The sequence below is a fragment of the Chenopodium album genome, chromosome 22 (genome assembly GCF_948465745.1).
Source record: "Chenopodium album chromosome 22, dcCheAlbu1.1, whole genome shotgun sequence".
Classification (NCBI taxonomy): Eukaryota; Viridiplantae; Streptophyta; class Magnoliopsida; order Caryophyllales; family Amaranthaceae; genus Chenopodium; species Chenopodium album.
This window is the reverse complement of record NC_137855.1, coordinates 34,376,745-34,400,430: the sequence shown is the minus strand read 5'-3', so window position 1 is coordinate 34,400,430 and position 23,686 is coordinate 34,376,745. Positions and strand designations below refer to the sequence as shown.

The 23,686-nt window shown below is 40.9% G+C and overlaps 3 protein-coding genes and 3 non-coding genes across 6 annotated transcripts; 3 read left to right on the top strand and 3 right to left on the bottom strand.

The window, feature by feature from the left end:
• Positions 1 to 3,927: 3,927 nt before the first annotated feature.
• Positions 3,928 to 6,408, bottom strand: LOC145604248 (uncharacterized). Its single transcript, XM_081660182.1, has 2 exons — positions 5,453 to 6,408; positions 3,928 to 5,251 (listed from the first exon to the last, which is right to left on the bottom strand). Exons 1-2 carry the CDS (start codon positions 6,406 to 6,408, stop codon positions 3,928 to 3,930), a joined length of 2,280 nt encoding a protein of 759 aa, XP_081516308.1.
• Positions 5,924 to 6,030, top strand: LOC145606494 (small nucleolar RNA R71). The gene has a single exon (XR_014105355.1). It is a non-coding gene; the product is annotated as a small nucleolar RNA R71 (small nucleolar RNA).
• A 4,397-nt stretch (positions 6,409 to 10,805) lies between the features above and the next one.
• Positions 10,806 to 13,286, bottom strand: LOC145604247 (uncharacterized). Its single transcript, XM_081660181.1, has 2 exons — positions 12,331 to 13,286; positions 10,806 to 12,129 (listed from the first exon to the last, which is right to left on the bottom strand). The coding sequence occupies exons 1-2, from the start codon at positions 13,284 to 13,286 to the stop codon at positions 10,806 to 10,808; spliced, it is 2,280 nt and encodes a 759-aa protein (XP_081516307.1).
• Positions 12,802 to 12,908, top strand: LOC145606493 (small nucleolar RNA R71). The gene has a single exon (XR_014105354.1). It is a non-coding gene; the product is annotated as a small nucleolar RNA R71 (small nucleolar RNA).
• Positions 13,287 to 17,693: 4,407 nt separating the features above from the next.
• Positions 17,694 to 20,174, bottom strand: LOC145604246 (uncharacterized). The gene is made up of 2 exons (XM_081660180.1): positions 19,219 to 20,174; positions 17,694 to 19,017 (listed from the first exon to the last, which is right to left on the bottom strand). Exons 1-2 carry the CDS (start codon positions 20,172 to 20,174, stop codon positions 17,694 to 17,696), a joined length of 2,280 nt encoding a protein of 759 aa, XP_081516306.1.
• LOC145606488 (small nucleolar RNA R71) lies at positions 19,690 to 19,796 on the top strand. Its single transcript, XR_014105353.1, has one exon. It is a non-coding gene; the product is annotated as a small nucleolar RNA R71 (small nucleolar RNA).
• Positions 20,175 to 23,686: the final 3,512 nt, after the last annotated feature.

Sequence of the window (23,686 nt, the reverse complement as noted above, 5' to 3'; positions counted from 1 at the left end):
GCAACTAAGACTACTACATCATTCAAACAAGGAACCATAATCAAGAGGAGATTAGCATAACCATAATAAGAAAAGGCTCACAACTAGACTTCATCTCTCAATGCAAGCATAGAAGTGAATACATGAGCAATAAGTGGCCATCCAATTACACATGCAATTAACCATCTCTTTAACAATCAATCATCAATCCAAAATGAACATGCAAGCACAAACATCAATCAACCCATGGCTTGGTTGGGTCTTCACCCAACCCCTAGCTAATTAACTACTCACTAAACATGGTGAGGGACATCAAAACAACAAGTTCTAATCCAAGCATTAAGTTAATAAGTTAAGAGGAGTAGTAGGAATAAGGTAGATTGGACATGCAACAACAATTAAGCAAGATCAAGAGAGAAATTAACAATTAAAAGTAAATAAAAACTGAAATTAAAGAGTAAGAGATAGAGGAAAGAGATTACTTAAAATGCTTCAAAGTTGAGAAATTGTTGAATTCAAGAGAACAATCTTCAATTAATCTACTACAATGATTGAGTTTGAGAAGATCTAAGCTAATTAATGAGGGTTGAGAAGAACTAAGAGCCTAAGCTAATTGGCTCATCCTCAAGGTTTTTTTTTTGGGAAGGAGAGGAGGCTCATCAACAAATATCATCATCAAAAATGAAGCACATAAACCAAACCAAGCTCATCAAAATGCAAACATTCAACCATTAACTAACCAATCAAGACAAACGGAGCATAATCAAATTAAGCACAAAACTAGCAACATCAAATCCCAACTCTATGCAAGGCCTAAATACTCCCCCAAGCTAGACATTTAGTCACCGTTTCAATGAAACAAAATAGGTAATGAAGTAACCTCCCCCCAAGCTTGGGATTGGCACCGTCCTCGGTGTCCCAAGAAGTAAAAAGGGGCAATGAAACGGTGACTAGAATGCCTAGACCATCTAATTATGTCGGCGTCCCGGCGAATAGTGATAATTGTAGTTAATATCTACATCACTAGAAGTGGCCGGGGCGTCTACATAAGGAGGTAGATCATAGTTGGGGCAAGTGCGGTAATGGCCAAAGTCCGGCACACCTTGCTCACCCCAACCACCATCATAGCCGGGTGGAAACCCGTAATGCCCCCTTAGGGGGGGATCGAGCACCTCCGAAGATGAACTATCTCCACTAACCTCGGGGACATAGTAATAGCTAGGGTCGCCCCTATAATCACTTCCCCCGGGTTGTGTGTAGTCATAAGGGGGAAAGGAGCGAAGCTCCTCAATTGAACTACGCGGGCCTTGCCAAAAGGGGTAGGTGGGTTGGCCATTGTTCCAACCCGCTACCGGCCCTTCTTGAACGGGACGGTTGGGATAGTTGAGGTAAGGGAGAAAGTCTCCCCTCTCAACTTGATGTTGGTAGCTTCTCTCCGCTACAAAACTTTGGTACTCATTTTGTTCAAGAAGTCTTTGATTGGTTAGATTTAATTGGTTGAAAGCAATTTCCACATCAAAGAGAGAAGAGGAGGAAGAGGAACCATCTACCCTAGATTGGGGAATGGAGGATGTACTCATACGACGGGGTACGGGTACATTCTCGCCACCACCGGCCATACCTCGTGGGAGTTGATCTCTTGGCACTTGCCATGTGTCCCCCACCGAGTTATTAACCGCCGGATTTGGGAGAGTGCAATAATGCACCCCATTGACCTTCCAACTAAAGCGAAGATTTCGGCCCGGAATTTCACTAAGGAACTTCATATCACTAAGTGCCTTAAGATCAAGCATGTTAGAACTTTGGACCGGGGTCATTTGGTCTAGAAAAGACCCAAACCCTAACTTCCTCGCAATAATTGAAATCATTCCCCCGCATCTAATCTCTCCGCTCATCTCTCCACTTTCTCTTATTTCAATACATCTCTTGATGAACAAGTATCCCATGTTCACATTCCCTTCCACATTTCCTTCGAATCTTGAAGCTAGAAAGAGGCATTTGATCTCCTCTTTAGTTAGCTTCCCTAAGTCTTGTTTAGAAAAACAAGCATAGCTCATGATTCGCATGAAGATTCGAAGGACGGGGTGGATAATGTGGCTAGCATGGCTAGACCGGGTTGTGAAATTGGGATACCCCGCAATGGTATTCCACCACACTTGCTCCTCATAACTTGAGAAGTAAGTACCATTGGGGTCATAGACTTGGTTGAGGGTGGGCCATTCAAAAATTTCGTTCAATCTCGTCAAAGTTAAGGTTTTTTCGACATTGAACATTCTAAATTTTATTTCGCATTCCAATGGCTCATCCTCAAGGTTTATGCGCTTCATAGAAACCGATGAGAGGAATTCAAGAGTTAGGGAAGAAAAGGTTTCTTCCGCAAGGTCCAAGAAGTCTAGCCAACCGAAGTTTTCGGCTACTCTTCTAATTCCCTCATCGACCCCTAGAAGTCGCATTGAATGTTGATGATAGAATCGGGTTGGAATAATTTTTCGTTTGGAAAGGTCATCGAAAGGCTTTTTAAATCGTTTATCGATTTTTAAAGTTGGTGGTGGGTTAGGGTTTTCTCGTTGTGAAGGGGATGAGGATGCTTGAGGTTCACTTGTTTTTCTTTTCTTAATCCCTCCAATGAATTTCTTCATTTTTTTTTTCTTTTAGTTCGGAAAAAGGTAATTAGGAATAACACTCAACAACAAACAACTCCACACACACCCTTAACTTCAAACCCCCTTTAAAAATCCAAATGTACCTGTTCCACGACACAACCAACAATATATTCCAACACACAAATTCCCAACAACAATGTACTTCACTAATTTCACACAAATCACATTCACAAGATCACAATGTTTAAGCAATTTTCAATCACAATTTCAACTATTCTAAAAATCATTCACAATTTTCTCCAACAATTCTCCATAAACAACAATAATTGTTCAATTCCAACCAATCATGCAATCAACTACACAATTTATATGAAATAAACAATAATTATGAAAATTTGAAAAAGAAAGTTAAGTAGAGAAGTGGATTATACCAAATAGAGTATGAAAATACTCTAAAATCCTCCAAGGCTACCCAAATTTGCTCCTCCTTCTTCAAGCTTTCACCTTTTTGCTCTTGTTCTTCAATGGAGATTTTGTGGGTTTTCGAATTTTTGACCAAATTTGTGAATTTTTGTGATTTTTAGAAAGAGAATTGGAAGGAGAGTAAGAATTTGTAAATTTTGAGTGAAAAAAATGAAGGATTGATGATGATTTTGATGAGAGAAGGTAGAGAAGATGGGGTTTTTAGAGTGAGAAAGAGGTGGGTAAAGAGGAAAGAGAAGATGAATATGGGTAAATGAGAGGTGGAGAATGAGATAGAGTAAAAAGAGATAAGGAAAAAAAAATCTCTCTTTTTTTTTTTTTTTTTTTTTTTTTTTTTTTTAACACGGCAGGGGTGGAGCGCCCGCTCCGGTAGAGTGGAGCGCCCGCTCCTGCCTTTGGAGGAACTTACTGCCTGCTTTTCGTCAGTAGGAGCGGGCGTGCAGGGTGTTAGGAGCGCCCGCTCCCACTTTTTCTAAAGTTTCTGCCCAGTTTTTGATATAGAGGAGCGGGCGTGCACTCCTTCAGGAGCGCCCGCTCCTCAATTTGCTGGAGTTCCTGCCTGTTTGCTGCTAGTAGGAGCGGGCGTGCACTCGGGTAGGAGCGCCCGCTCCTATCTGGAGTTTCCGAATCTGCCTCTTTTTCTTTTCTCCAAGCAAATTACCTATATCAAAACAAAACACTAAACAAAGCATTCAAAATGTTAAGTGTTAGTTTAAGCTCTTTCATCTCTCTCTCTCGTTTTTTTTTTTTTTTTTTTTTTTTTTTTTTTTTTTTTTTTTATAGTAAAAGCAAAAATACACGGGTTGCCTCCCGGGAGCGCTTCTTTAACGTCACTAGCTTGACGCAAATTCGAAAAGTATCCTCAAGGTGGGATAAAGTTCGAAACCAAATTGTCACCATTGTTTTCATTGTTACAACTTGCCATCTTGGGCAAAACCAAATTGTTTTCTTGACTAACACCTACAACAAATTCATTTTTATCATCTCTCTTTGAATCCTTCTTCCTTTTTCTCTTTGACTTTCCCTTCCTCTTCTTCTTGGAAGCCTTGATGTCACCCTCTTCATCCTTGTGAGCGTCGGGCTCACCATCTTCAAGCATAGTCTTGAGGCAAGCAAGCATGGAAATCACCTCATCAAACCTATCCAAACCTTGCTTTGACTCATGGACATTGAAAAGAGGGTTAGTAGCACAAAGCATTCTCAACATATGCAAATCATTATCATTAATAGCATCTAAGGTCATGCAATCTTTCATGGGGGAAGGACATCCTCTCTTAGGGTCAATGGTAAGACAAAATTCATCATCACCCACATTTAATGTGAGTTTTCCTTCCCTAACATCAATGATTGCACCACCCGTTGCTAAGAAAGGCCGACCTAGGATAATAGGGGTGAGGGCATCTTCCGTCATTCCTAGCACAATAAAATCAACGGGAATGGTGAAATTACCTACCTTGAGAGGGACATCCTCAACCTTACCCTTAGGGAATTTGGTGGATCCATCGGCAAGTTGAAGAGTGACATTAGTGGGTACCAAACCACCTATACCAAGCTTCTCATAAACCGAAAAAGGCATCAAACTCACACTAGCTCCTAGATCACATAGGGCATTCTCAAAGGAAATGTTCTTAATTGAGCAAGGAATAGAGAAACTTCCGGGGTCTTTTAGTTTAGTGGGAGAGTGGTTTTTGATAATTGCACTACAATTTTCGGTTAAGCTCACCGTGGTGGACTCACTCATGACAACCATCTCATCCTCACTTGACTTAGACACCTCACATTGTTTTTCTTCTCTAGCCTCCTCATTTTCACTCTCTTTTTGCAAGCTCATGGGTGGAGTTTCATCTATGCTAGTCCCACATCTAGTCATGATTGCCTTACAATGTTCTTCTTGACTAGGTGAAGAGATGCTAGGATTGTTGCTTTTAAGTGCATTAACTAGTTGAGTTAATTGAGTTTCTAGCATCTTATTGTGAACTTGCACTTGCTTGATGGACTCCTCTAAGTCATTGGTTTTCTTGGTTTGAGCATTAACAAATTTTTCCATTGTTGCTTCTAGACTTGACTTAGGAGGGGGAGCTTGAAGTTGGAGAGGAGGTTGAGGGATAGGAGCAAGGGTAGGTCTATTTCCTCCATTAAAACCGGGTGGGTTATGATTAGACGAATATTGACCTCTTTGGTGATACCTATTGTCATTTTGTTGATTAACTTGGTTGTTTGACACATAGTTACCATTACCTTGGTTCCTATAGTTTCCTTGATTATTTTGGACATTTCTTTGGCCACTATATTGACCTTGACCATTTCCTTGGGTTTGGCCCCCTTTCCAACCAAAGTTTGGGTGATGTTTCCATCCCTCATTATAGGTGTTGGAATAAGGGTCATACCTAGGATTGGTTTGACCATTGTTGATTGCATTTACTTGTTCCATGGAAGGGGAAGGGGAACATGCATCATTTAGCAAATAGCATTCCGAAGTCACATGATCATCACTTCCACAAGCATCACAAGACATCATTTGTATTGACATGTTTTCATTCAATGAACTAGACGCATGTGAATTATGACGTGGGGAAGGGGATAGAGAAGAGGATTGCAATTGATCAAACTTAGAAGATAAAGCATCTAATTTTGAATTAATCATGTTTATAGCATTTACCTCATACTTTCCTCCTTTCTTGGAAGTGCTTCTCTCATCGGGGCTCCAATCGGTGTAGTTTTGAACTACATCCTCAATGATCTTTAGTGCCTCCGTGGGTGGCTTGTTCATGATAGGTCCTCCCGATGCTCCATCCAAGAGTATGCGGTCCGATCTCAAGAGTCCTCTATAAAACCCATGGAGCAAGAGCCAATCTTCCATGCCATGGTGGGGGCATTGTTGTTGGTAGCTCTTGAATCTCTCCCAAGCATCATAGAGGGATTCGTCGGGCTCTTGTTGAAAGTTCGAAATCTTGGACCTTAACTCCGCCGTTTTCCCAAGAGGAATGAACCTCCCAAGGAATGCCGAAGTCACCTCATTCCAAGTATTCAATGAGTTTGGAGGCAATCTATCAAGCCAATCACTTGCCTTGCCCGTTAAAGAGAATTTGAACATGCTTAAGAGAATGTACTCCGGAGTCACCCCATTTGCCTTCACGGTGCTACAATACCGTGTGAATTGCTTGAGATGTGCAATGGGATCTTCATGCTTTGCCCCGGAGAATTGATGACCCTCAATCAAGGTGATAAGGGCGGGCCTTATCTCAAAGTTGTTTGCTTCAATAGCGGGAGTAGCAATCCCACTTGCTTCTTGATATGGAGGAGGAACACCAAACTCTCTTAAAGTCTTGTTCGGAGCGGCCATTTCAAATTGGTGAAGAGGTGGAGAAGTTGGAGAATTTGTCCTTGGTGACTCTAATGGAATGGTGTCTCCACTAGACTCACTAGAACTGGAATGATCGGACTCAACTACCACTTGTGCCTCACTTGATGTGGCACCCCTAGCTATCGCCCTCTTTTCTCTTCGATTTGCCCTTGGTTTTGATTAGATAACTACTATGGAGACAAACACTAGGGGGGAATAGGGATCGACTCCAACCAAACCAACGGATCAAATCAATAGGCAAGCACGAACACAAATTGGGTGATAGAGGGGGCACTCAATGTTACCTTCTTTCGAAGCCACAACACTAAGCATTCCTAAGCCAAACTCAACTAACAAGATAGGCCAACCAAGTCTTAACAATGAGAAGTAGACTACTAACTCGGGTTTGTCTTTCGATCGGTCCAAGAAAGCATTAAAGCACAAGCAATTGAGATTTCTCACCTAATTGTTGCAACTAAGACTACTACATCATTCAAACAAGGAACCATAATCAAGAGGAGATTAGCATAACCATAATAAGAAAAGGCTCACAACTAGACTTCATCTCTCAATGCAAGCATAGAAGTGAATACATGAGCAATAAGTGGCCATCCAATTACACATGCAATTAACCATCTCTTTAACAATAAATCATCAATCCAAAATGAACATGCAAGCACAAACATCAATCAACCCATGGCTTGGTTGGGTCTTCACCCAACCCCTAGCTAATTAACTACTCACTAAACATGGTGAGGGACATCAAAACAACAAGTTCTAATCCAAGCATTAAGTTAATAAGTTAAGAGGAGTAGTAGGAATAAGGTAGATTGGACATGCAACAACAATTAAGCAAGATCAAGAGAGAAATTAACAATTAAAAGTAAATAAAAACTGAAATTAAAGAGTAAGAGATAGAGGAAAGAGATTACTTAAAATGCTTCAAAGTTGAGAAATTGTTGAATTCAAGAGAACAATCTTCAATTAATCTACTACAATGATTGAGTTTGAGAAGATCTAAGCTAATTAATGAGGGTTGAGAAGAACTAAGAGCCTAAGCTAATTGGCTCATCCTCAAGGTTTTTTTTTTGGGAAGGAGAGGAGGCTCATCAACAAATATCATCATCAAAAATGAAGCACATAAACCAAACCAAGCTCATCAAAATGCAAACATTCAACCATTAACTAACCAATCAAGACAAACGGAGCATAATCAAATTAAGCACAAAACTAGCAACATCAAATCCCAACTCTATGCAAGGCCTAAATACTCCCCCAAGCTAGACATTTAGTCACCGTTTCAATGAAACAAAATAGGTAATGAAGTAACCTCCCCCCAAGCTTGGGATTGGCACCGTCCTCGGTGTCCCAAGAAGTAAAAAGGGGCAATGAAACGGTGACTAGAATGCCTAGACCATCTAATTATGTCGGCGTCCCGGCGAATAGTGATAATTGTAGTTAATATCTACATCACTAGAAGTGGCCGGGGCGTCTACATAAGGAGGTAGATCATAGTTGGGGCAAGTGCGGTAATGGCCAAAGTCCGGCACACCTTTCTCACCCCAACCACCATCATAGCCGGGTGGAAACCCGTAATGCCCCCTTAGGGGGGGATCGAGCACCTCCGAAGATGAACTATCTCCACTAACCTCGGGGACATAGTAATAGCTAGGGTCGCCCCTATAATCACTTCCCCCGGGTTGTGTGTAGTCATAAGGGGGAAAGGAGCGAAGCTCCTCAATTGAACTACGCGGGCCTTGCCAAAAGGGGTAGGTGGGTTGGCCATTGTTCCAACCCGCTACCGGCCCTTCTTGAACGGGACGGTTGGGATAGTTGAGGTAAGGGAGAAAGTCTCCCCTCTCAACTTGATGTTGGTAGCTTCTCTCCGCTACAAAACTTTGGTACTCATTTTGTTCAAGAAGTCTTTGATTGGTTAGATTTAATTGGTTGAAAGCAATTTCCACATCAAAGAGAGAAGAGGAGGAAGAGGAACCATCTACCCTAGATTGGGGAATGGAGGATGTACTCATACGACGGGGTACGGGTACATTCTCGCCACCACCGGCCATACCTCGTGGGAGTTGATCTCTTGGCACTTGCCATGTGTCCCCCACCGAGTTATTAACCGCCGGATTTGGGAGAGTGCAATAATGCACCCCATTGACCTTCCAACTAAAGCGAAGATTTCGGCCCGGAATTTCACTAAGGAACTTCATATCACTAAGTGCCTTAAGATCAAGCATGTTAGAACTTTGGACCGGGGTCATTTGGTCTAGAAAAGACCCAAACCCTAACTTCCTCGCAATAATTGAAATCATTCCCCCGCATCTAATCTCTCCGCTCATCTCTCCACTTTCTCTTATTTCAATACATCTCTTGATGAACAAGTATCCCATGTTCACATTCCCTTCCACATTTCCTTCGAATCTTGAAGCTAGAAAGAGGCATTTGATCTCCTCTTTAGTTAGCTTCCCTAAGTCTTGTTTAGAAAAACAAGCATAGCTCATGATTCGCATGAAGATTCGAAGGACGGGGTGGATAATGTGGCTAGCATGGCTAGACCGGGTTGTGAAATTGGGATACCCCGCAATGGTATTCCACCACACTTGCTCCTCATAACTTGAGAAGTAAGTACCATTGGGGTCATAGACTTGGTTGAGGGTGGGCCATTCAAAAATTTCGTTCAATCTCGTCAAAGTTAAGGTTTTTTCGACATTGAACATTCTAAATTTTATTTCGCATTCCAATGGCTCATCCTCAAGGTTTATGCGCTTCATAGAAACCGATGAGAGGAATTCAAGAGTTAGGGAAGAAAAGGTTTCTTCCGCAAGGTCCAAGAAGTCTAGCCAACCGAAGTTTTCGGCTACTCTTCTAATTCCCTCATCGACCCTAGAAGTCGCATTGAATGTTGATGATAGAATCGGGTTGGAATAATTTTTCGTTTGGAAAGGTCATCGAAAGGCTTTTTAAATCGTTTATCGATTTTTAAAGTTGGTGGTGGGTTAGGGTTTTCTCGTTGTGAAGGGGATGAGGATGCTTGAGGTTCACTTGTTTTTCTTTTCTTAATCCCTCCAATGAATTTCTTCATTTTTTTTTTCTTTTAGTTCGGAAAAAGGTAATTAGGAATAACACTCAACAACAAACAACTCCACACACACCCTTAACTTCAAACCCCCTTTAAAAATCCAAATGTACCTGTTCCACGACACAACCAACAATATATTCCAACACACAAATTCCCAACAACAATGTACTTCACTAATTTCACACAAATCACATTCACAAGATCACAATGTTTAAGCAATTTTCAATCACAATTTCAACTATTCTAAAAATCATTCACAATTTTCTCCAACAATTCTCCATAAACAACAATAATTGTTCAATTCCAACCAATCATGCAATCAACTACACAATTTATATGAAATAAACAATAATTATGAAAATTTGAAAAAGAAAGTTAAGTAGAGAAGTGGATTATACCAAATAGAGTATGAAAATACTCTAAAATCCTCCAAGGCTACCCAAATTTGCTCCTCCTTCTTCAAGCTTTCACCTTTTTGCTCTTGTTCTTCAATGGAGATTTTGTGGGTTTTCGAATTTTTGACCAAATTTGTGAATTTTTGTGATTTTTAGAAAGAGAATTGGAAGGAGAGTAAGAATTTGTAAATTTTGAGTGAAAAAAATGAAGGATTGATGATGATTTTGATGAGAGAAGGTAGAGAAGATGGGGTTTTTAGAGTGAGAAAGAGGTGGGTAAAGAGGAAAGAGAAGATGAATATGGGTAAATGAGAGGTGGAGAATGAGATAGAGTAAAAAGAGATAAGGAAAAAAAAATCTCTCTTTTTTTTTTTTTTTTTTTTTTTTTTTTTTTAACACGGCAGGGGTGGAGCGCCCGCTCCGGTAGAGTGGAGCGCCCGCTCCTGCCTTTGGAGGAACTTACTGCCTGCTTTTCGTCAGTAGGAGCGGGCGTGCAGGGTGTTAGGAGCGCCCGCTCCCACTTTTTCTAAAGTTTCTGCCCAGTTTTTGATATAGAGGAGCGGGCGTGCACTCCTTCAGGAGCGCCCGCTCCTCAATTTGCTGGAGTTCCTGCCTGTTTGCTGCTAGTAGGAGCGGGCGTGCACTCGGGTAGGAGCGCCCGCTCCTATCTGGAGTTTCCGAATCTGCCTCTTTTTCTTTTCTCCAAGCAAATTACCTATATCAAAACAAAACACTAAACAAAGCATTCAAAATGTTAAGTGTTAGTTTAAGCTCTTTCATCTCTCTCTCTCGTTTTTTTTTTTTTTTTTTTTTTTTTTTTTTTTTTTTTTTTTTATAGTAAAAGCAAAAATACACGGGTTGCCTCCCGGGAGCGCTTCTTTAACGTCACTAGCTTGACGCAAATTCGAAAAGTATCCTCAAGGTGGGATAAAGTTCGAAACCAAATTGTCACCATTGTTTTCATTGTTACAACTTGCCATCTTGGGCAAAACCAAATTGTTTTCTTGACTAACACCTACAACAAATTCATTTTTATCATCTCTCTTTGAATCCTTCTTCCTTTTTCTCTTTGACTTTCCCTTCCTCTTCTTCTTGGAAGCCTTGATGTCACCCTCTTCATCCTTGTGAGCGTCGGGCTCACCATCTTCAAGCATAGTCTTGAGGCAAGCAAGCATGGAAATCACCTCATCAAACCTATCCAAACCTTGCTTTGACTCATGGACATTGAAAAGAGGGTTAGTAGCACAAAGCATTCTCAACATATGCAAATCATTATCATTAATAGCATCTAAGGTCATGCAATCTTTCATGGGGGAAGGACATCCTCTCTTAGGGTCAATGGTAAGACAAAATTCATCATCACCCACATTTAATGTGAGTTTTCCTTCCCTAACATCAATGATTGCACCACCCGTTGCTAAGAAAGGCCGACCTAGGATAATAGGGGTGAGGGCATCTTCCGTCATTCCTAGCACAATAAAATCAACGGGAATGGTGAAATTACCTACCTTGAGAGGGACATCCTCAACCTTACCCTTAGGGAATTTGGTGGATCCATCGGCAAGTTGAAGAGTGACATTAGTGGGTACCAAACCACCTATACCAAGCTTCTCATAAACCGAAAAAGGCATCAAACTCACACTAGCTCCTAGATCACATAGGGCATTCTCAAAGGAAATGTTCTTAATTGAGCAAGGAATAGAGAAACTTCCGGGGTCTTTTAGTTTAGTGGGAGAGTGGTTTTTGATAATTGCACTACAATTTTCGGTTAAGCTCACCGTGGTGGACTCACTCATGACAACCATCTCATCCTCACTTGACTTAGACACCTCACATTGTTTTTCTTCTCTAGCCTCCTCATTTTCACTCTCTTTTTGCAAGCTCATGGGTGGAGTTTCATCTATGCTAGTCCCACATCTAGTCATGATTGCCTTACAATGTTCTTCTTGACTAGGTGAAGAGATGCTAGGATTGTTGCTTTTAAGTGCATTAACTAGTTGAGTTAATTGAGTTTCTAGCATCTTATTGTGAACTTGCACTTGCTTGATGGACTCCTCTAAGTCATTGGTTTTCTTGGTTTGAGCATTAACAAATTTTTCCATTGTTGCTTCTAGACTTGACTTAGGAGGGGGAGCTTGAAGTTGGAGAGGAGGTTGAGGGATAGGAGCAAGGGTAGGTCTATTTCCTCCATTAAAACCGGGTGGGTTATGATTAGACGAATATTGACCTCTTTGGTGATACCTATTGTCATTTTGTTGATTAACTTGGTTGTTTGACACATAGTTACCATTACCTTGGTTCCTATAGTTTCCTTGATTATTTTGGACATTTCTTTGGCCACTATATTGACCTTGACCATTTCCTTGGGTTTGGCCCCCTTTCCAACCAAAGTTTGGGTGATGTTTCCATCCCTCATTATAGGTGTTGGAATAAGGGTCATACCTAGGATTGGTTTGACCATTGTTGATTGCATTTACTTGTTCCATGGAAGGGGAAGGGGAACATGCATCATTTAGCAAATAGCATTCCGAAGTCACATGATCATCACTTCCACAAGCATCACAAGACATCATTTGTATTGACATGTTTTCATTCAATGAACTAGACGCATGTGAATTATGACGTGGGGAAGGGGATAGAGAAGAGGATTGCAATTGATCAAACTTAGAAGATAAAGCATCTAATTTTGAATTAATCATGTTTATAGCATTTACCTCATACTTTCCTCCTTTCTTGGAAGTGCTTCTCTCATCGGGGCTCCAATCGGTGTAGTTTTGAACTACATCCTCAATGATCTTTAGTGCCTCCGTGGGTGGCTTGTTCATGATAGGTCCTCCCGATGCTCCATCCAAGAGTATGCGGTCCGATCTCAAGAGTCCTCTATAAAACCCATGGAGCAAGAGCCAATCTTCCATGCCATGGTGGGGGCATTGTTGTTGGTAGCTCTTGAATCTCTCCCAAGCATCATAGAGGGATTCGTCGGGCTCTTGTTGAAAGTTCGAAATCTTGGACCTTAACTCCGCCGTTTTCCCAAGAGGAATGAACCTCCCAAGGAATGCCGAAGTCACCTCATTCCAAGTATTCAATGAGTTTGGAGGCAATCTATCAAGCCAATCACTTGCCTTGCCCGTTAAAGAGAATTTGAACATGCTTAAGAGAATGTACTCCGGAGTCACCCCATTTGCCTTCACGGTGCTACAATACCGTGTGAATTGCTTGAGATGTGCAATGGGATCTTCATGCTTTGCCCCGGAGAATTGATGACCCTCAATCAAGGTGATAAGGGCGGGCCTTATCTCAAAGTTGTTTGCTTCAATAGCGGGAGTAGCAATCCCACTTGCTTCTTGATATGGAGGAGGAACACCAAACTCTCTTAAAGTCTTGTTCGGAGCGGCCATTTCAAATTGGTGAAGAGGTGGAGAAGTTGGAGAATTTGTCCTTGGTGACTCTAATGGAATGGTGTCTCCACTAGACTCACTAGAACTGGAATGATCGGACTCAACTACCACTTGTGCCTCACTTGATGTGGCACCCCTAGCTATCGCCCTCTTTTCTCTTCGATTTGCCCTTGGTTTTGATTAGATAACTACTATGGAGACAAACACTAGGGGGGAATAGGGATCGACTCCAACCAAACCAACGGATCAAATCAATAGGCAAGCACGAACACAAATTGGGTGATAGAGGGGGCACTCAATGTTACCTTCTTTCGAAGCCACAACACTAAGCATTCCTAAGCCAAACTCAACTAACAAGATAGGCCAACCAAGTCTTAACAATGAGAAGTAGACTACTAACTCGGGTTTGTCTTTCGATCGGTCCAAGAAAGCATTAAAGCACAAGCAATTGAGATTTCTCACCTAATTGTTGCAACTAAGACTACTACATCATTCAAACAAGGAACCATAATCAAGAGGAGATTAGCATAACCATAATAAGAAAAGGCTCACAACTAGACTTCATCTCTCAATGCAAGCATAGAAGTGAATACATGAGCAATAAGTGGCCATCCAATTACACATGCAATTAACCATCTCTTTAACAATAAATCATCAATCCAAAATGAACATGCAAGCACAAACATCAATCAACCCATGGCTTGGTTGGGTCTTCACCCAACCCCTAGCTAATTAACTACTCACTAAACATGGTGAGGGACATCAAAACAACAAGTTCTAATCCAAGCATTAAGTTAATAAGTTAAGAGGAGTAGTAGGAATAAGGTAGATTGGACATGCAACAACAATTAAGCAAGATCAAGAGAGAAATTAACAATTAAAAGTAAATAAAAACTGAAATTAAAGAGTAGGAGATAGAGGAAAGAGATTACTTAAAATGCTTCAAAGTTGAGAAATTGTTGAATTCAAGAGAACAATCTTCAATTAATCTACTACAATGATTGAGTTTGAGAAGATCTAAGCTAATTAATGAGGGTTGAGAAGAACTAAGAGCCTAAGCTAATTGGCTCATCCTCAAGGTTTTTTTTTTTTGGGAAGGAGAGGAGGCTCATCAACAAATATCATCATCAAAAATGAAGCACATAAACCAAACCAAGCTCATCAAAATGCAAACATTCAACCATTAACTAACCAATCAAGACAAACGGAGCATAATCAAATTAAGCACAAAACTAGCAACATCAAATCCCAACTCTATGCAAGGCCTAAATACTCCCCCAAGCTAGACATTTAGTCACCGTTTCAATGAAACAAAATAGGTAATGAAGTAACCTCCCCCCAAGCTTGGGATTGGCACCGTCCTCGGTGTCCCAAGAAGTAAAAAGGGGCAATGAAACGGTGACTAGAATGCCTAGACCATCTAATTATGTCGGCGTCCCGGCGAATAGTGATAATTGTAGTTAATATCTACATCACTAGAAGTGGCCGGGGCGTCTACATAAGGAGGTAGATCATAGTTGGGGCAAGTGCGGTAATGGCCAAAGTCCGGCACACCTTGCTCACCCCAACCACCATCATAGCCGGGTGGAAACCCGTAATGCCCCCTTAGGGGGGGATCGAGCACCTCCGAAGATGAACTATCTCCACTAACCTCGGGGACATAGTAATAGCTAGGGTCGCCCCTATAATCACTTCCCCCGGGTTGTGTGTAGTCATAAGGGGGAAAGGAGCGAAGCTCCTCAATTGAACTACGCGGGCCTTGCCAAAAGGGGTAGGTGGGTTGGCCATTGTTCCAACCCGCTACCGGCCCTTCTTGAACGGGACGGTTGGGATAGTTGAGGTAAGGGAGAAAGTCTCCCCTCTCAACTTGATGTTGGTAGCTTCTCTCCGCTACAAAACTTTGGTACTCATTTTGTTCAAGAAGTCTTTGATTGGTTAGATTTAATTGGTTGAAAGCAATTTCCACATCAAAGAGAGAAGAGGAGGAAGAGGAACCATCTACCCTAGATTGGGGAATGGAGGATGTACTCATACGACGGGGTACGGGTACATTCTCGCCACCACCGGCCATACCTCGTGGGAGTTGATCTCTTGGCACTTGCCATGTGTCCCCCACCGAGTTATTAACCGCCGGATTTGGGAGAGTGCAATAATGCACCCCATTGACCTTCCAACTAAAGCGAAGATTTCGGCCCGGAATTTCACTAAGGAACTTCATATCACTAAGTGCCTTAAGATCAAGCATGTTAGAACTTTGGACCGGGGTCATTTGGTCTAGAAAAGACCCAAACCCTAACTTCCTCGCAATAATTGAAATCATTCCCCCGCATCTAATCTCTCCGCTCATCTCTCCACTTTCTCTTATTTCAATACATCTCTTGATGAACAAGTATCCCATGTTCACATTCCCTTCCACATTTCCTTCGAATCTTGAAGCTAGAAAGAGGCATTTGATCTCCTCTTTAGTTAGCTTCCCTAAGTCTTGTTTAGAAAAACAAGCATAGCTCATGATTCGCATGAAGATTCGAAGGACGGGGTGGATAATGTGGCTAGCATGGCTAGACCGGGTTGTGAAATTGGGATACCCCGCAATGGTATTCCACCACACTTGCTCCTCATAACTTGAGAAGTAAGTACCATTGGGGTCATAGACTTGGTTGAGGGTGGGCCATTCAAAAATTTCGTTCAATCTCGTCAAAGTTAAGGTTTTTTCGACATTGAACATTCTAAATTTTATTTCGCATTCCAATGGCTCATCCTCAAGGTTTATGCGCTTCATAGAAACCGATGAGAGGAATTCAAGAGTTAGGGAAGAAAAGGTTTCTTCCGCAAGGTCCAAGAAGTCTAGCCAACCGAAGTTTTCGGCTACTCTTCTAATTCCCTCATCGACCCCTAGAAGTCGCATTGAATGTTGATGATAGAATCGGGTTGGAATAATTTTTCGTTTGGAAAGGTCATCGAAAGGCTTTTTAAATCGTTTATCGATTTTTAAAGTTGGTGGTGGGTTAGGGTTTTCTCGTTGTGAAGGGGATGAGGATGCTTGAGGTTCACTTGTTTTTCTTTTCTTAATCCCTCCAATGAATTTCTTCATTTTTTTTTTCTTTTAGTTCGGAAAAAGGTAATTAGGAATAACACTCAACAACAAACAACTCCACACACACCCTTAACTTCAAACCCCCTTTAAAAATCCAAATGTACCTGTTCCACGACACAACCAACAATATATTCCAACACACAAATTCCCAACAACAATGTACTTCACTAATTTCACACAAATCACATTCACAAGATCACAATGTTTAAGCAATTTTGAATCACAATTTCAACTATTCTAAAAATCATTCACAATTTTCTCCAACAATTCTCCATAAACAACAATAATTGTTCAATTCCAACCAATCATGCAATCAACTACACAATTTATATGAAATAAACAATAATTATGAAAATTTGAAAAAGAAAGTTAAGTAGAGAAGTGGATTATACCAAATAGAGTATGAAAATACTCTAAAATCCTCCAAGGCTACCCAAATTTGCTCCTCCTTCTTCAAGCTTTCACCTTTTTGCTCTTGTTCTTCAATGGAGATTTTGTGGGTTTTCGAATTTTTGACCAAATTTGTGAATTTTTGTGATTTTTAGAAAGAGAATTGGAAGGAGAGTAAGAATTTGTAAATTTTGAGTGAAAAAAATGAAGGATTGATGATGATTTTGATGAGAGAAGGTAGAGAAGATGGGGTTTTTAGAGTGAGAAAGAGGTGGGTAAAGAGGAAAGAGAAGATGAATATGGGTAAATGAGAGGTGGAGAATGAGATAGAGTAAAAAGAGATAAGGAAAAAAAAAATCTCTCTTTTTTTTTTTTTTTTTTTTTTTTTTTTTTTTTTTTTTTAACACGGCAGGGGTGGAGCGCCCGCTCCGGTAGAGTGGAGCGCCCGCTCCTGCCTTTGGAGGAACTTACTGCCTGCTTTTCGTTAGTAGGAGCGGGCGTGCAGGGTGTTAGGAGCGCCCGCTCCCACTTTTTCTAAAGTTTCTGCCCAGTTTTTTATATAGAGGAGCGGGCGTGCACTCCTTCAGGAGCGCCCGCTCCTCAATTTGCTGGAGTTCCTGCCTGTTTGCTGCTAGTAGGAGCGGGCGTGCACTCGGGTAGGAGCGCCCGCTCCTATCTGGAGTTTCCGAATCTGCCTCTTTTTCTTTTCTCCAAGCAAATTACCTATATCAAAACAAAACACTAAACAAAGCATTCAAAATGTTAAGTGTTAGTTTAAGCTCTTTCATCTCTCTCTCTCGTTTTTTTTTTTTTTTTTTTTTTTTTTTTTTTTTTTTTTTTATAGTAAAAGCAAAAATACACGGGTTGCCTCCCGGGAGCGCTTCTTTAACGTCACTAGCTTGACGCAAATTCGAAAAGTATCCTCAAGGTGGGATAAAGTTCGAAACCAAATTGTCACCATTGTTTTCATTGTTACAACTTGCCATCTTGGGCAAAACCAAATTGTTTTCTTGACTAACACCTACAACAAATTCATTTTTATCATCTCTCTTTGAATCCTTCTTCCTTTTTCTCTTTGACTTTCCCTTCCTCTTCTTCTTGGAAGCCTTGATGTCACCCTCTTCATCCTTGTGAGCGTCGGGCTCACCATCTTCAAGCATAGTCTTGAGGCAAGCAAGCATGGAAATCACCTCATCAAACCTATCCAAACCTTGCTTTGACTCATGGACATTGAAAAGAGGGTTAGTAGCACAAAGCATTCTCAACATATGCAAATCATTATCATTAATAGCATCTAAGGTCATGCAATCTTTCATGGGGGAAGGACATCCTCTCTTAGGGTCAATGGTAAGACAAAATTCATCATCACCCACATTTAATGTGAGTTTTCCTTCCCTAACATCAATGATTGCACCACCCGTTGCTAAGAAAGGCCGACCTAGGATAATAGGGGTGAGGGCATCTTCCGTCATTCCTAGCACAATAAAATCAACGGGAATGGTGAAATTACCTACCTTGAGAGGGACATCCTCAACCTTACCCTTAGGGAATTTGGTGGATCCATCGGCAAGTTGAAGAGTGACATTAGTGGGTACCAAACCACCTATACCAAGCTTCTCATAAACCGAAAAAGGCATCAAACTCACACTAGCTCCTAGATCACATAGGGCATTCTCAAAGGAAATGTTCTTAATTGAGCAAGGAATAGAGAAACTTCCGGGGTCTTTTAGTTTAGTGGGAGAGTGGTTTTTGATAATTGCACTACAATTTTCGGTTAAGCTCACCGTGGTGGACTCACTCATGACAACCATCTCATCCTCACTTGACTTAGACACCTCACATTGTTTTTCTTCTCTAGCCTCCTCATTTTCACTCTCTTTTTGCAAGCTCATGGGTGGAGTTTCATCTATGCTAGTCCCACATCTAGTCATGATTGCCTTACAATGTTCTTCTTGACTAGGTGAAGAGATGCTAGGATTGTTGCTTTTAAGTGCATTAACTAGTTGAGTTAATTGAGTTTCTAGCATCTTATTGTGAACTTGCACTTGCTTGATGGACTCCTCTAAGTCATTGGTTTTCTTGGTTTGAGCATTAACAAATTTTTCCATTGTTGCTTCTAGACTTGACTTAGGAGGGGGAGCTTGAAGTTGGAGAGGAGGTTGAGGGATAGGAGCAAGGGTAGGTCTATTTCCTCCATTAAAACCGGGTGGGTTATGATTAGACGAATATTGACCTCTTTGGTGATACCTATTGTCATTTTGTTGATTAACTTGGTTGTTTGACACATAGTTACCATTACCTTGGTTCCTATAGTTTCCTTGATTATTTTGGACATTTCTTTGGCCACTATATTGACCTTGACCATTTCCTTGGGTTTGGCCCCCTTTCCAACCAAAGTTTGGGTGATGTTTCCATCCCTCATTATAGGTGTTGGAATAAGGGTCATACCTAGGATTGGTTTGACCATTGTTGATTGCATTTACTTGTTCCATGGAAGGGGAAGGGGAACATGCATCATTTAGCAAATAGCATTCCGAAGTCACATGATCATCACTTCCACAAGCATCACAAGACATCATTTGTATTGACATGTTTTCATTCAATGAACTAGACGCATGTGAATTATGACGTGGGGAAGGGGATAGAGAAGAGGATTGCAATTGATCAAACTTAGAAGATAAAGCATCTAATTTTGAATTAATCATGTTTATAGCATTTACCTCATACTTTCCTCCTTTCTTGGAAGTGCTTCTCTCATCGGGGCTCCAATCGGTGTAGTTTTGAACTACATCCTCAATGATCTTTAGTGCCTCCGTGGGTGGCTTGTTCATGATAGGTCCTCCCGATGCTCCATCCAAGAGTATGCGGTCCGATCTCAAGAGTCCTCTATAAAACCCATGGAGCAAGAGCCAATCTTCCATGCCATGGTGGGGGCATTGTTGTTGGTAGCTCTTGAATCTCTCCCAAGCATCATAGAGGGATTCGTCGGGCTCTTGTTGAAAGTTCGAAATCTTGGACCTTAACTCCGCCGTTTTCCCAAGAGGAATGAACCTCCCAAGGAATGCCGAAGTCACCTCATTCCAAGTATTCAATGAGTTTGGAGGCAATCTATCAAGCCAATCACTTGCCTTGCCCGTTAAAGAGAATTTGAACATGCTTAAGAGAATGTACTCCGGAGTCACCCCATTTGCCTTCACGGTGCTACAATACCGTGTGAATTGCTTGAGATGTGCAATGGGATCTTCATGCTTTGCCCCGGAGAATTGATGACCCTCAATCAAGGTGATAAGGGCGGGCCTTATCTCAAAGTTGTTTGCTTCAATAGCGGGAGTAGCAATCCCACTTGCTTCTTGATATGGAGGAGGAACACCAAACTCTCTTAAAGTCTTGTTCGGAGCGGCCATTTCAAATTGGTGAAGAGGTGGAGAAGTTGGAGAATTTGTCCTTGGTGACTCTAATGGAATGGTGTCTCCACTAGACTCACTAGAACTGGAATGATCGGACTCAACTACCACTTGTGCCTCACTTGATGTGGCACCCCTAGCTATCGCCCTCTTTTCTCTTCGATTTGCCCTTGGTTTTGATTAGATAACTACTATGGAGACAAACACTAGGGGGGAATAGGGATCGACTCCAACCAAACCAACGGATCAAATCAATAGGCAAGCACGAACACAAATTGGGTGATAGAGGGGGCACTCAATGTTACCTTCTTTCGAAGCCACAACACTAAGCATTCCTAAGCCAAACTCAACTAACAAGATAGGCCAACCAAGTCTTAACAATGAGAAGTAGACTACTAACTCGGGTTTGTCTTTCGATCGGTCCAAGAAAGCATTAAAGCACAAGCAATTGAGATTTCTCACCTAATTGTTGCAACTAAGACTACTACATCATTCAAACAAGGAACCATAATCAAGAGGAGATTAGCATAACCATAATAAGAAAAGGCTCACAACTAGACTTCATCTCTCAATGCAAGCATAGAAGTGAATACATGAGCAATAAGTGGCCATCCAATTACACATGCAATTAACCATCTCTTTAACAATCAATCATCAATCCAAAATGAACATGCAAGCACAAACATCAATCAACCCATGGCTTGGTTGGGTCTTCACCCAACCCCTAGCTAATTAACTACTCACTAAACATGGTGAGGGACATCAAAACAACAAGTTCTAATCCAAGCATTAAGTTAATAAGTTAAGAGGAGTAGTAGGAATAAGGTAGATTGGACATGCAACAACAATTAAGCAAGATCAAGAGAGAAATTAACAATTAAAAGTAAATAAAAACTGAAATTAAAGAGTAAGAGATAGAGGAAAGAGATTACTTAAAATGCTTCAAAGTTGAGAAATTGTTGAATTCAAGAGAACAATCTTCAATTAATCTACTACAATGATTGAGTTTGAGAAGATCTAAGCTAATTAATGAGGGTTGAGAAGAACTAAGAGCCTAAGCTAATTGGCTCATCCTCAAGGTTTTTTTTTTTGGGAAGGAGAGGAGGCTCATCAACAAATATCATCATCAAAAATGAAGCACATAAACCAAACCAAGCTCATCAAAATGCAAACATTCAACCATTAACTAACCAATCAAGACAAACGGAGCATAATCAAATTAAGCACAAAACTAGCAACATCAAATCCCAACTCTATGCAAGGCCTAAATACTCCCCCAAGCTAGACATTTAGTCACCGTTTCAATGAAACAAAATAGGTAATGAAGTAACCTCCCCCCAAGCTTGGGATTGGCACCGTCCTCGGTGTCCCAAGAAGTAAAAAGGGGCAATGAAACGGTGACTAGAATGCCTAGACCATCTAATTATGTCGGCGTCCCGGCGAATAGTGATAATTGTAGTTAATATCTACATCACTAGAAGTGGCCGGGGCGTCTACATAAGGAGGTAGATCATAGTTGGGGCAAGTGCGGTAATGGCCAAAGTCCGGCACACCTTGCTCACCCCAACCACCATCATAGCCGGGTGGAAACCCGTAATGCCCCCTTAGGGGGGGATCGAGCACCTCCGAAGATGAACTATCTCCACTAACCTCGGGGACATAGTAATAGCTAGGGTCGCCCCTATAATCACTTCCCCCGGGTTGTGTGTAGTCATAAGGGGGAAAGGAGCGAAGCTCCTCAATTGAACTACGCGGGCCTTGCCAAAAGGGGTAGGTGGGTTGGCCATTGTTCCAACCCGCTACCGGCCCTTCTTGAACGGGACGGTTGGGATAGTTGAGGTAAGGGAGAAAGTCTCCCCTCTCAACTTGATGTTGGTAGCTTCTCTCCGCTACAAAACTTTGGTACTCATTTTGTTCAAGAAGTCTTTGATTGGTTAGATTTAATTGGTTGAAAGCAATTTCCACATCAAAGAGAGAAGAGGAGGAAGAGGAACCATCTACCCTAGATTGGTTAGACTCTAGTGCGTTGGTTAGCTCCACCAGTTGGCTGGCTAGCCTTAAATACAGATGGAGCAGCGAGGGGATCGCCAGGTCCAGCAGGAGGGGGTGGCTTGTTTCGAGATCCCACAGGAAGGTTGGTGTATGCTTTTGCTCTGAAGATTGGCTCGTGTAATGCTTTCTTAGCTGAACTTAAAGCTATAGAGTATGGGCTAGAAATGGCAGAGCGTATGCGTGTGACAAAGTTACAAGTCCAAATGGATAGTCAATTAGCTGTAGAAGCACTCACAAGAGAAGACACTCATCGAGGCCAAGGTTATCATATCATAAGGCATTGCAAGCAGATTATCGAGGGCAACAATTGGCAAATACAAATAGTTCATATCTACCGTGAAGCAAATCGAGCAGCTGACTGGCTCGCAAATCAAGGGGTCACCCAGAACAACACCATCGAGTTGATTCAATTCCCTCCTATAGATTTAGGACGTATTTTACATGATGATGTTGTTGGTGTGGCTTTGCCACGTTTAGTTCCTGCTTAGTTTTTATTGTTTTTTTCTCGGGGCTTCTCCCCTCATTTGCATAAAAAAAAAAAAAAAAAAAAAAAGACTATACAAATCTAATGAATGAAATCTCATTTGATAATGTTTCGCCTTAAAGATTTTTGTACAAATAAAGTCATGATCTAGACAAATTAGAAAATTAGATCAAACCAATCTAGGTGATGAACAAAGGACATCATAAAAATACCTTGTTTATCTATTAACTATTACTAAAACAAAATATTACTGACATCATCAACCCTCAAATTATCCTACGCGTCATTTTAACATTAAAAATTTTTCCTCCATTTTCTATGAGTGATATCATCATTTATTATTATTATTTTTTTTAATCTCTACACTATGTATTGCTATAATAAAAAAAAAAAAAATTATCACTCTTTTTTACACAATTATAAAACTTTATTTTATACATAGTAATAAAAATTAATTAAATTGTGTAACGCACAAGTCTAATCTAATTAATTATATTACAAATAAAATTCTCAATTTAATACCAAAATTTTCAGTAACTTTATGCATATATCCCTACTATCACGATTAATTAAAAGTGAATGGACGGAAAGGAGTAATGTTAGTTGTGAGATTGATGTGAGAAGGTGACTGTCTATTTTAAAACATGACTCACAAATTCACTATTGAAAGTCCGCCTCACCTGAAATTGATGGTGTGACCATCTTAATTTTGTGTTAAAAATGGTACATGTTCTTAACTTATCTTTACTACTCAGAAAATCTGACCTTTCTGAAATTCTTTCAAGCGAATTTGTCATTGCTAGTGGACCAAAAAATATGTTATTTTTAATTGAATTTTCCTTTTTAATGGATTTGGGAATCATTCATTGCATATTGATATTAATGATATATGCTGCCTTTGGTTAAAGTGCTTACAGCATTATGCTATAATAGTTCTACAAAGAGTCCAATTCTTCATAGTAGTGAAACATTTGGA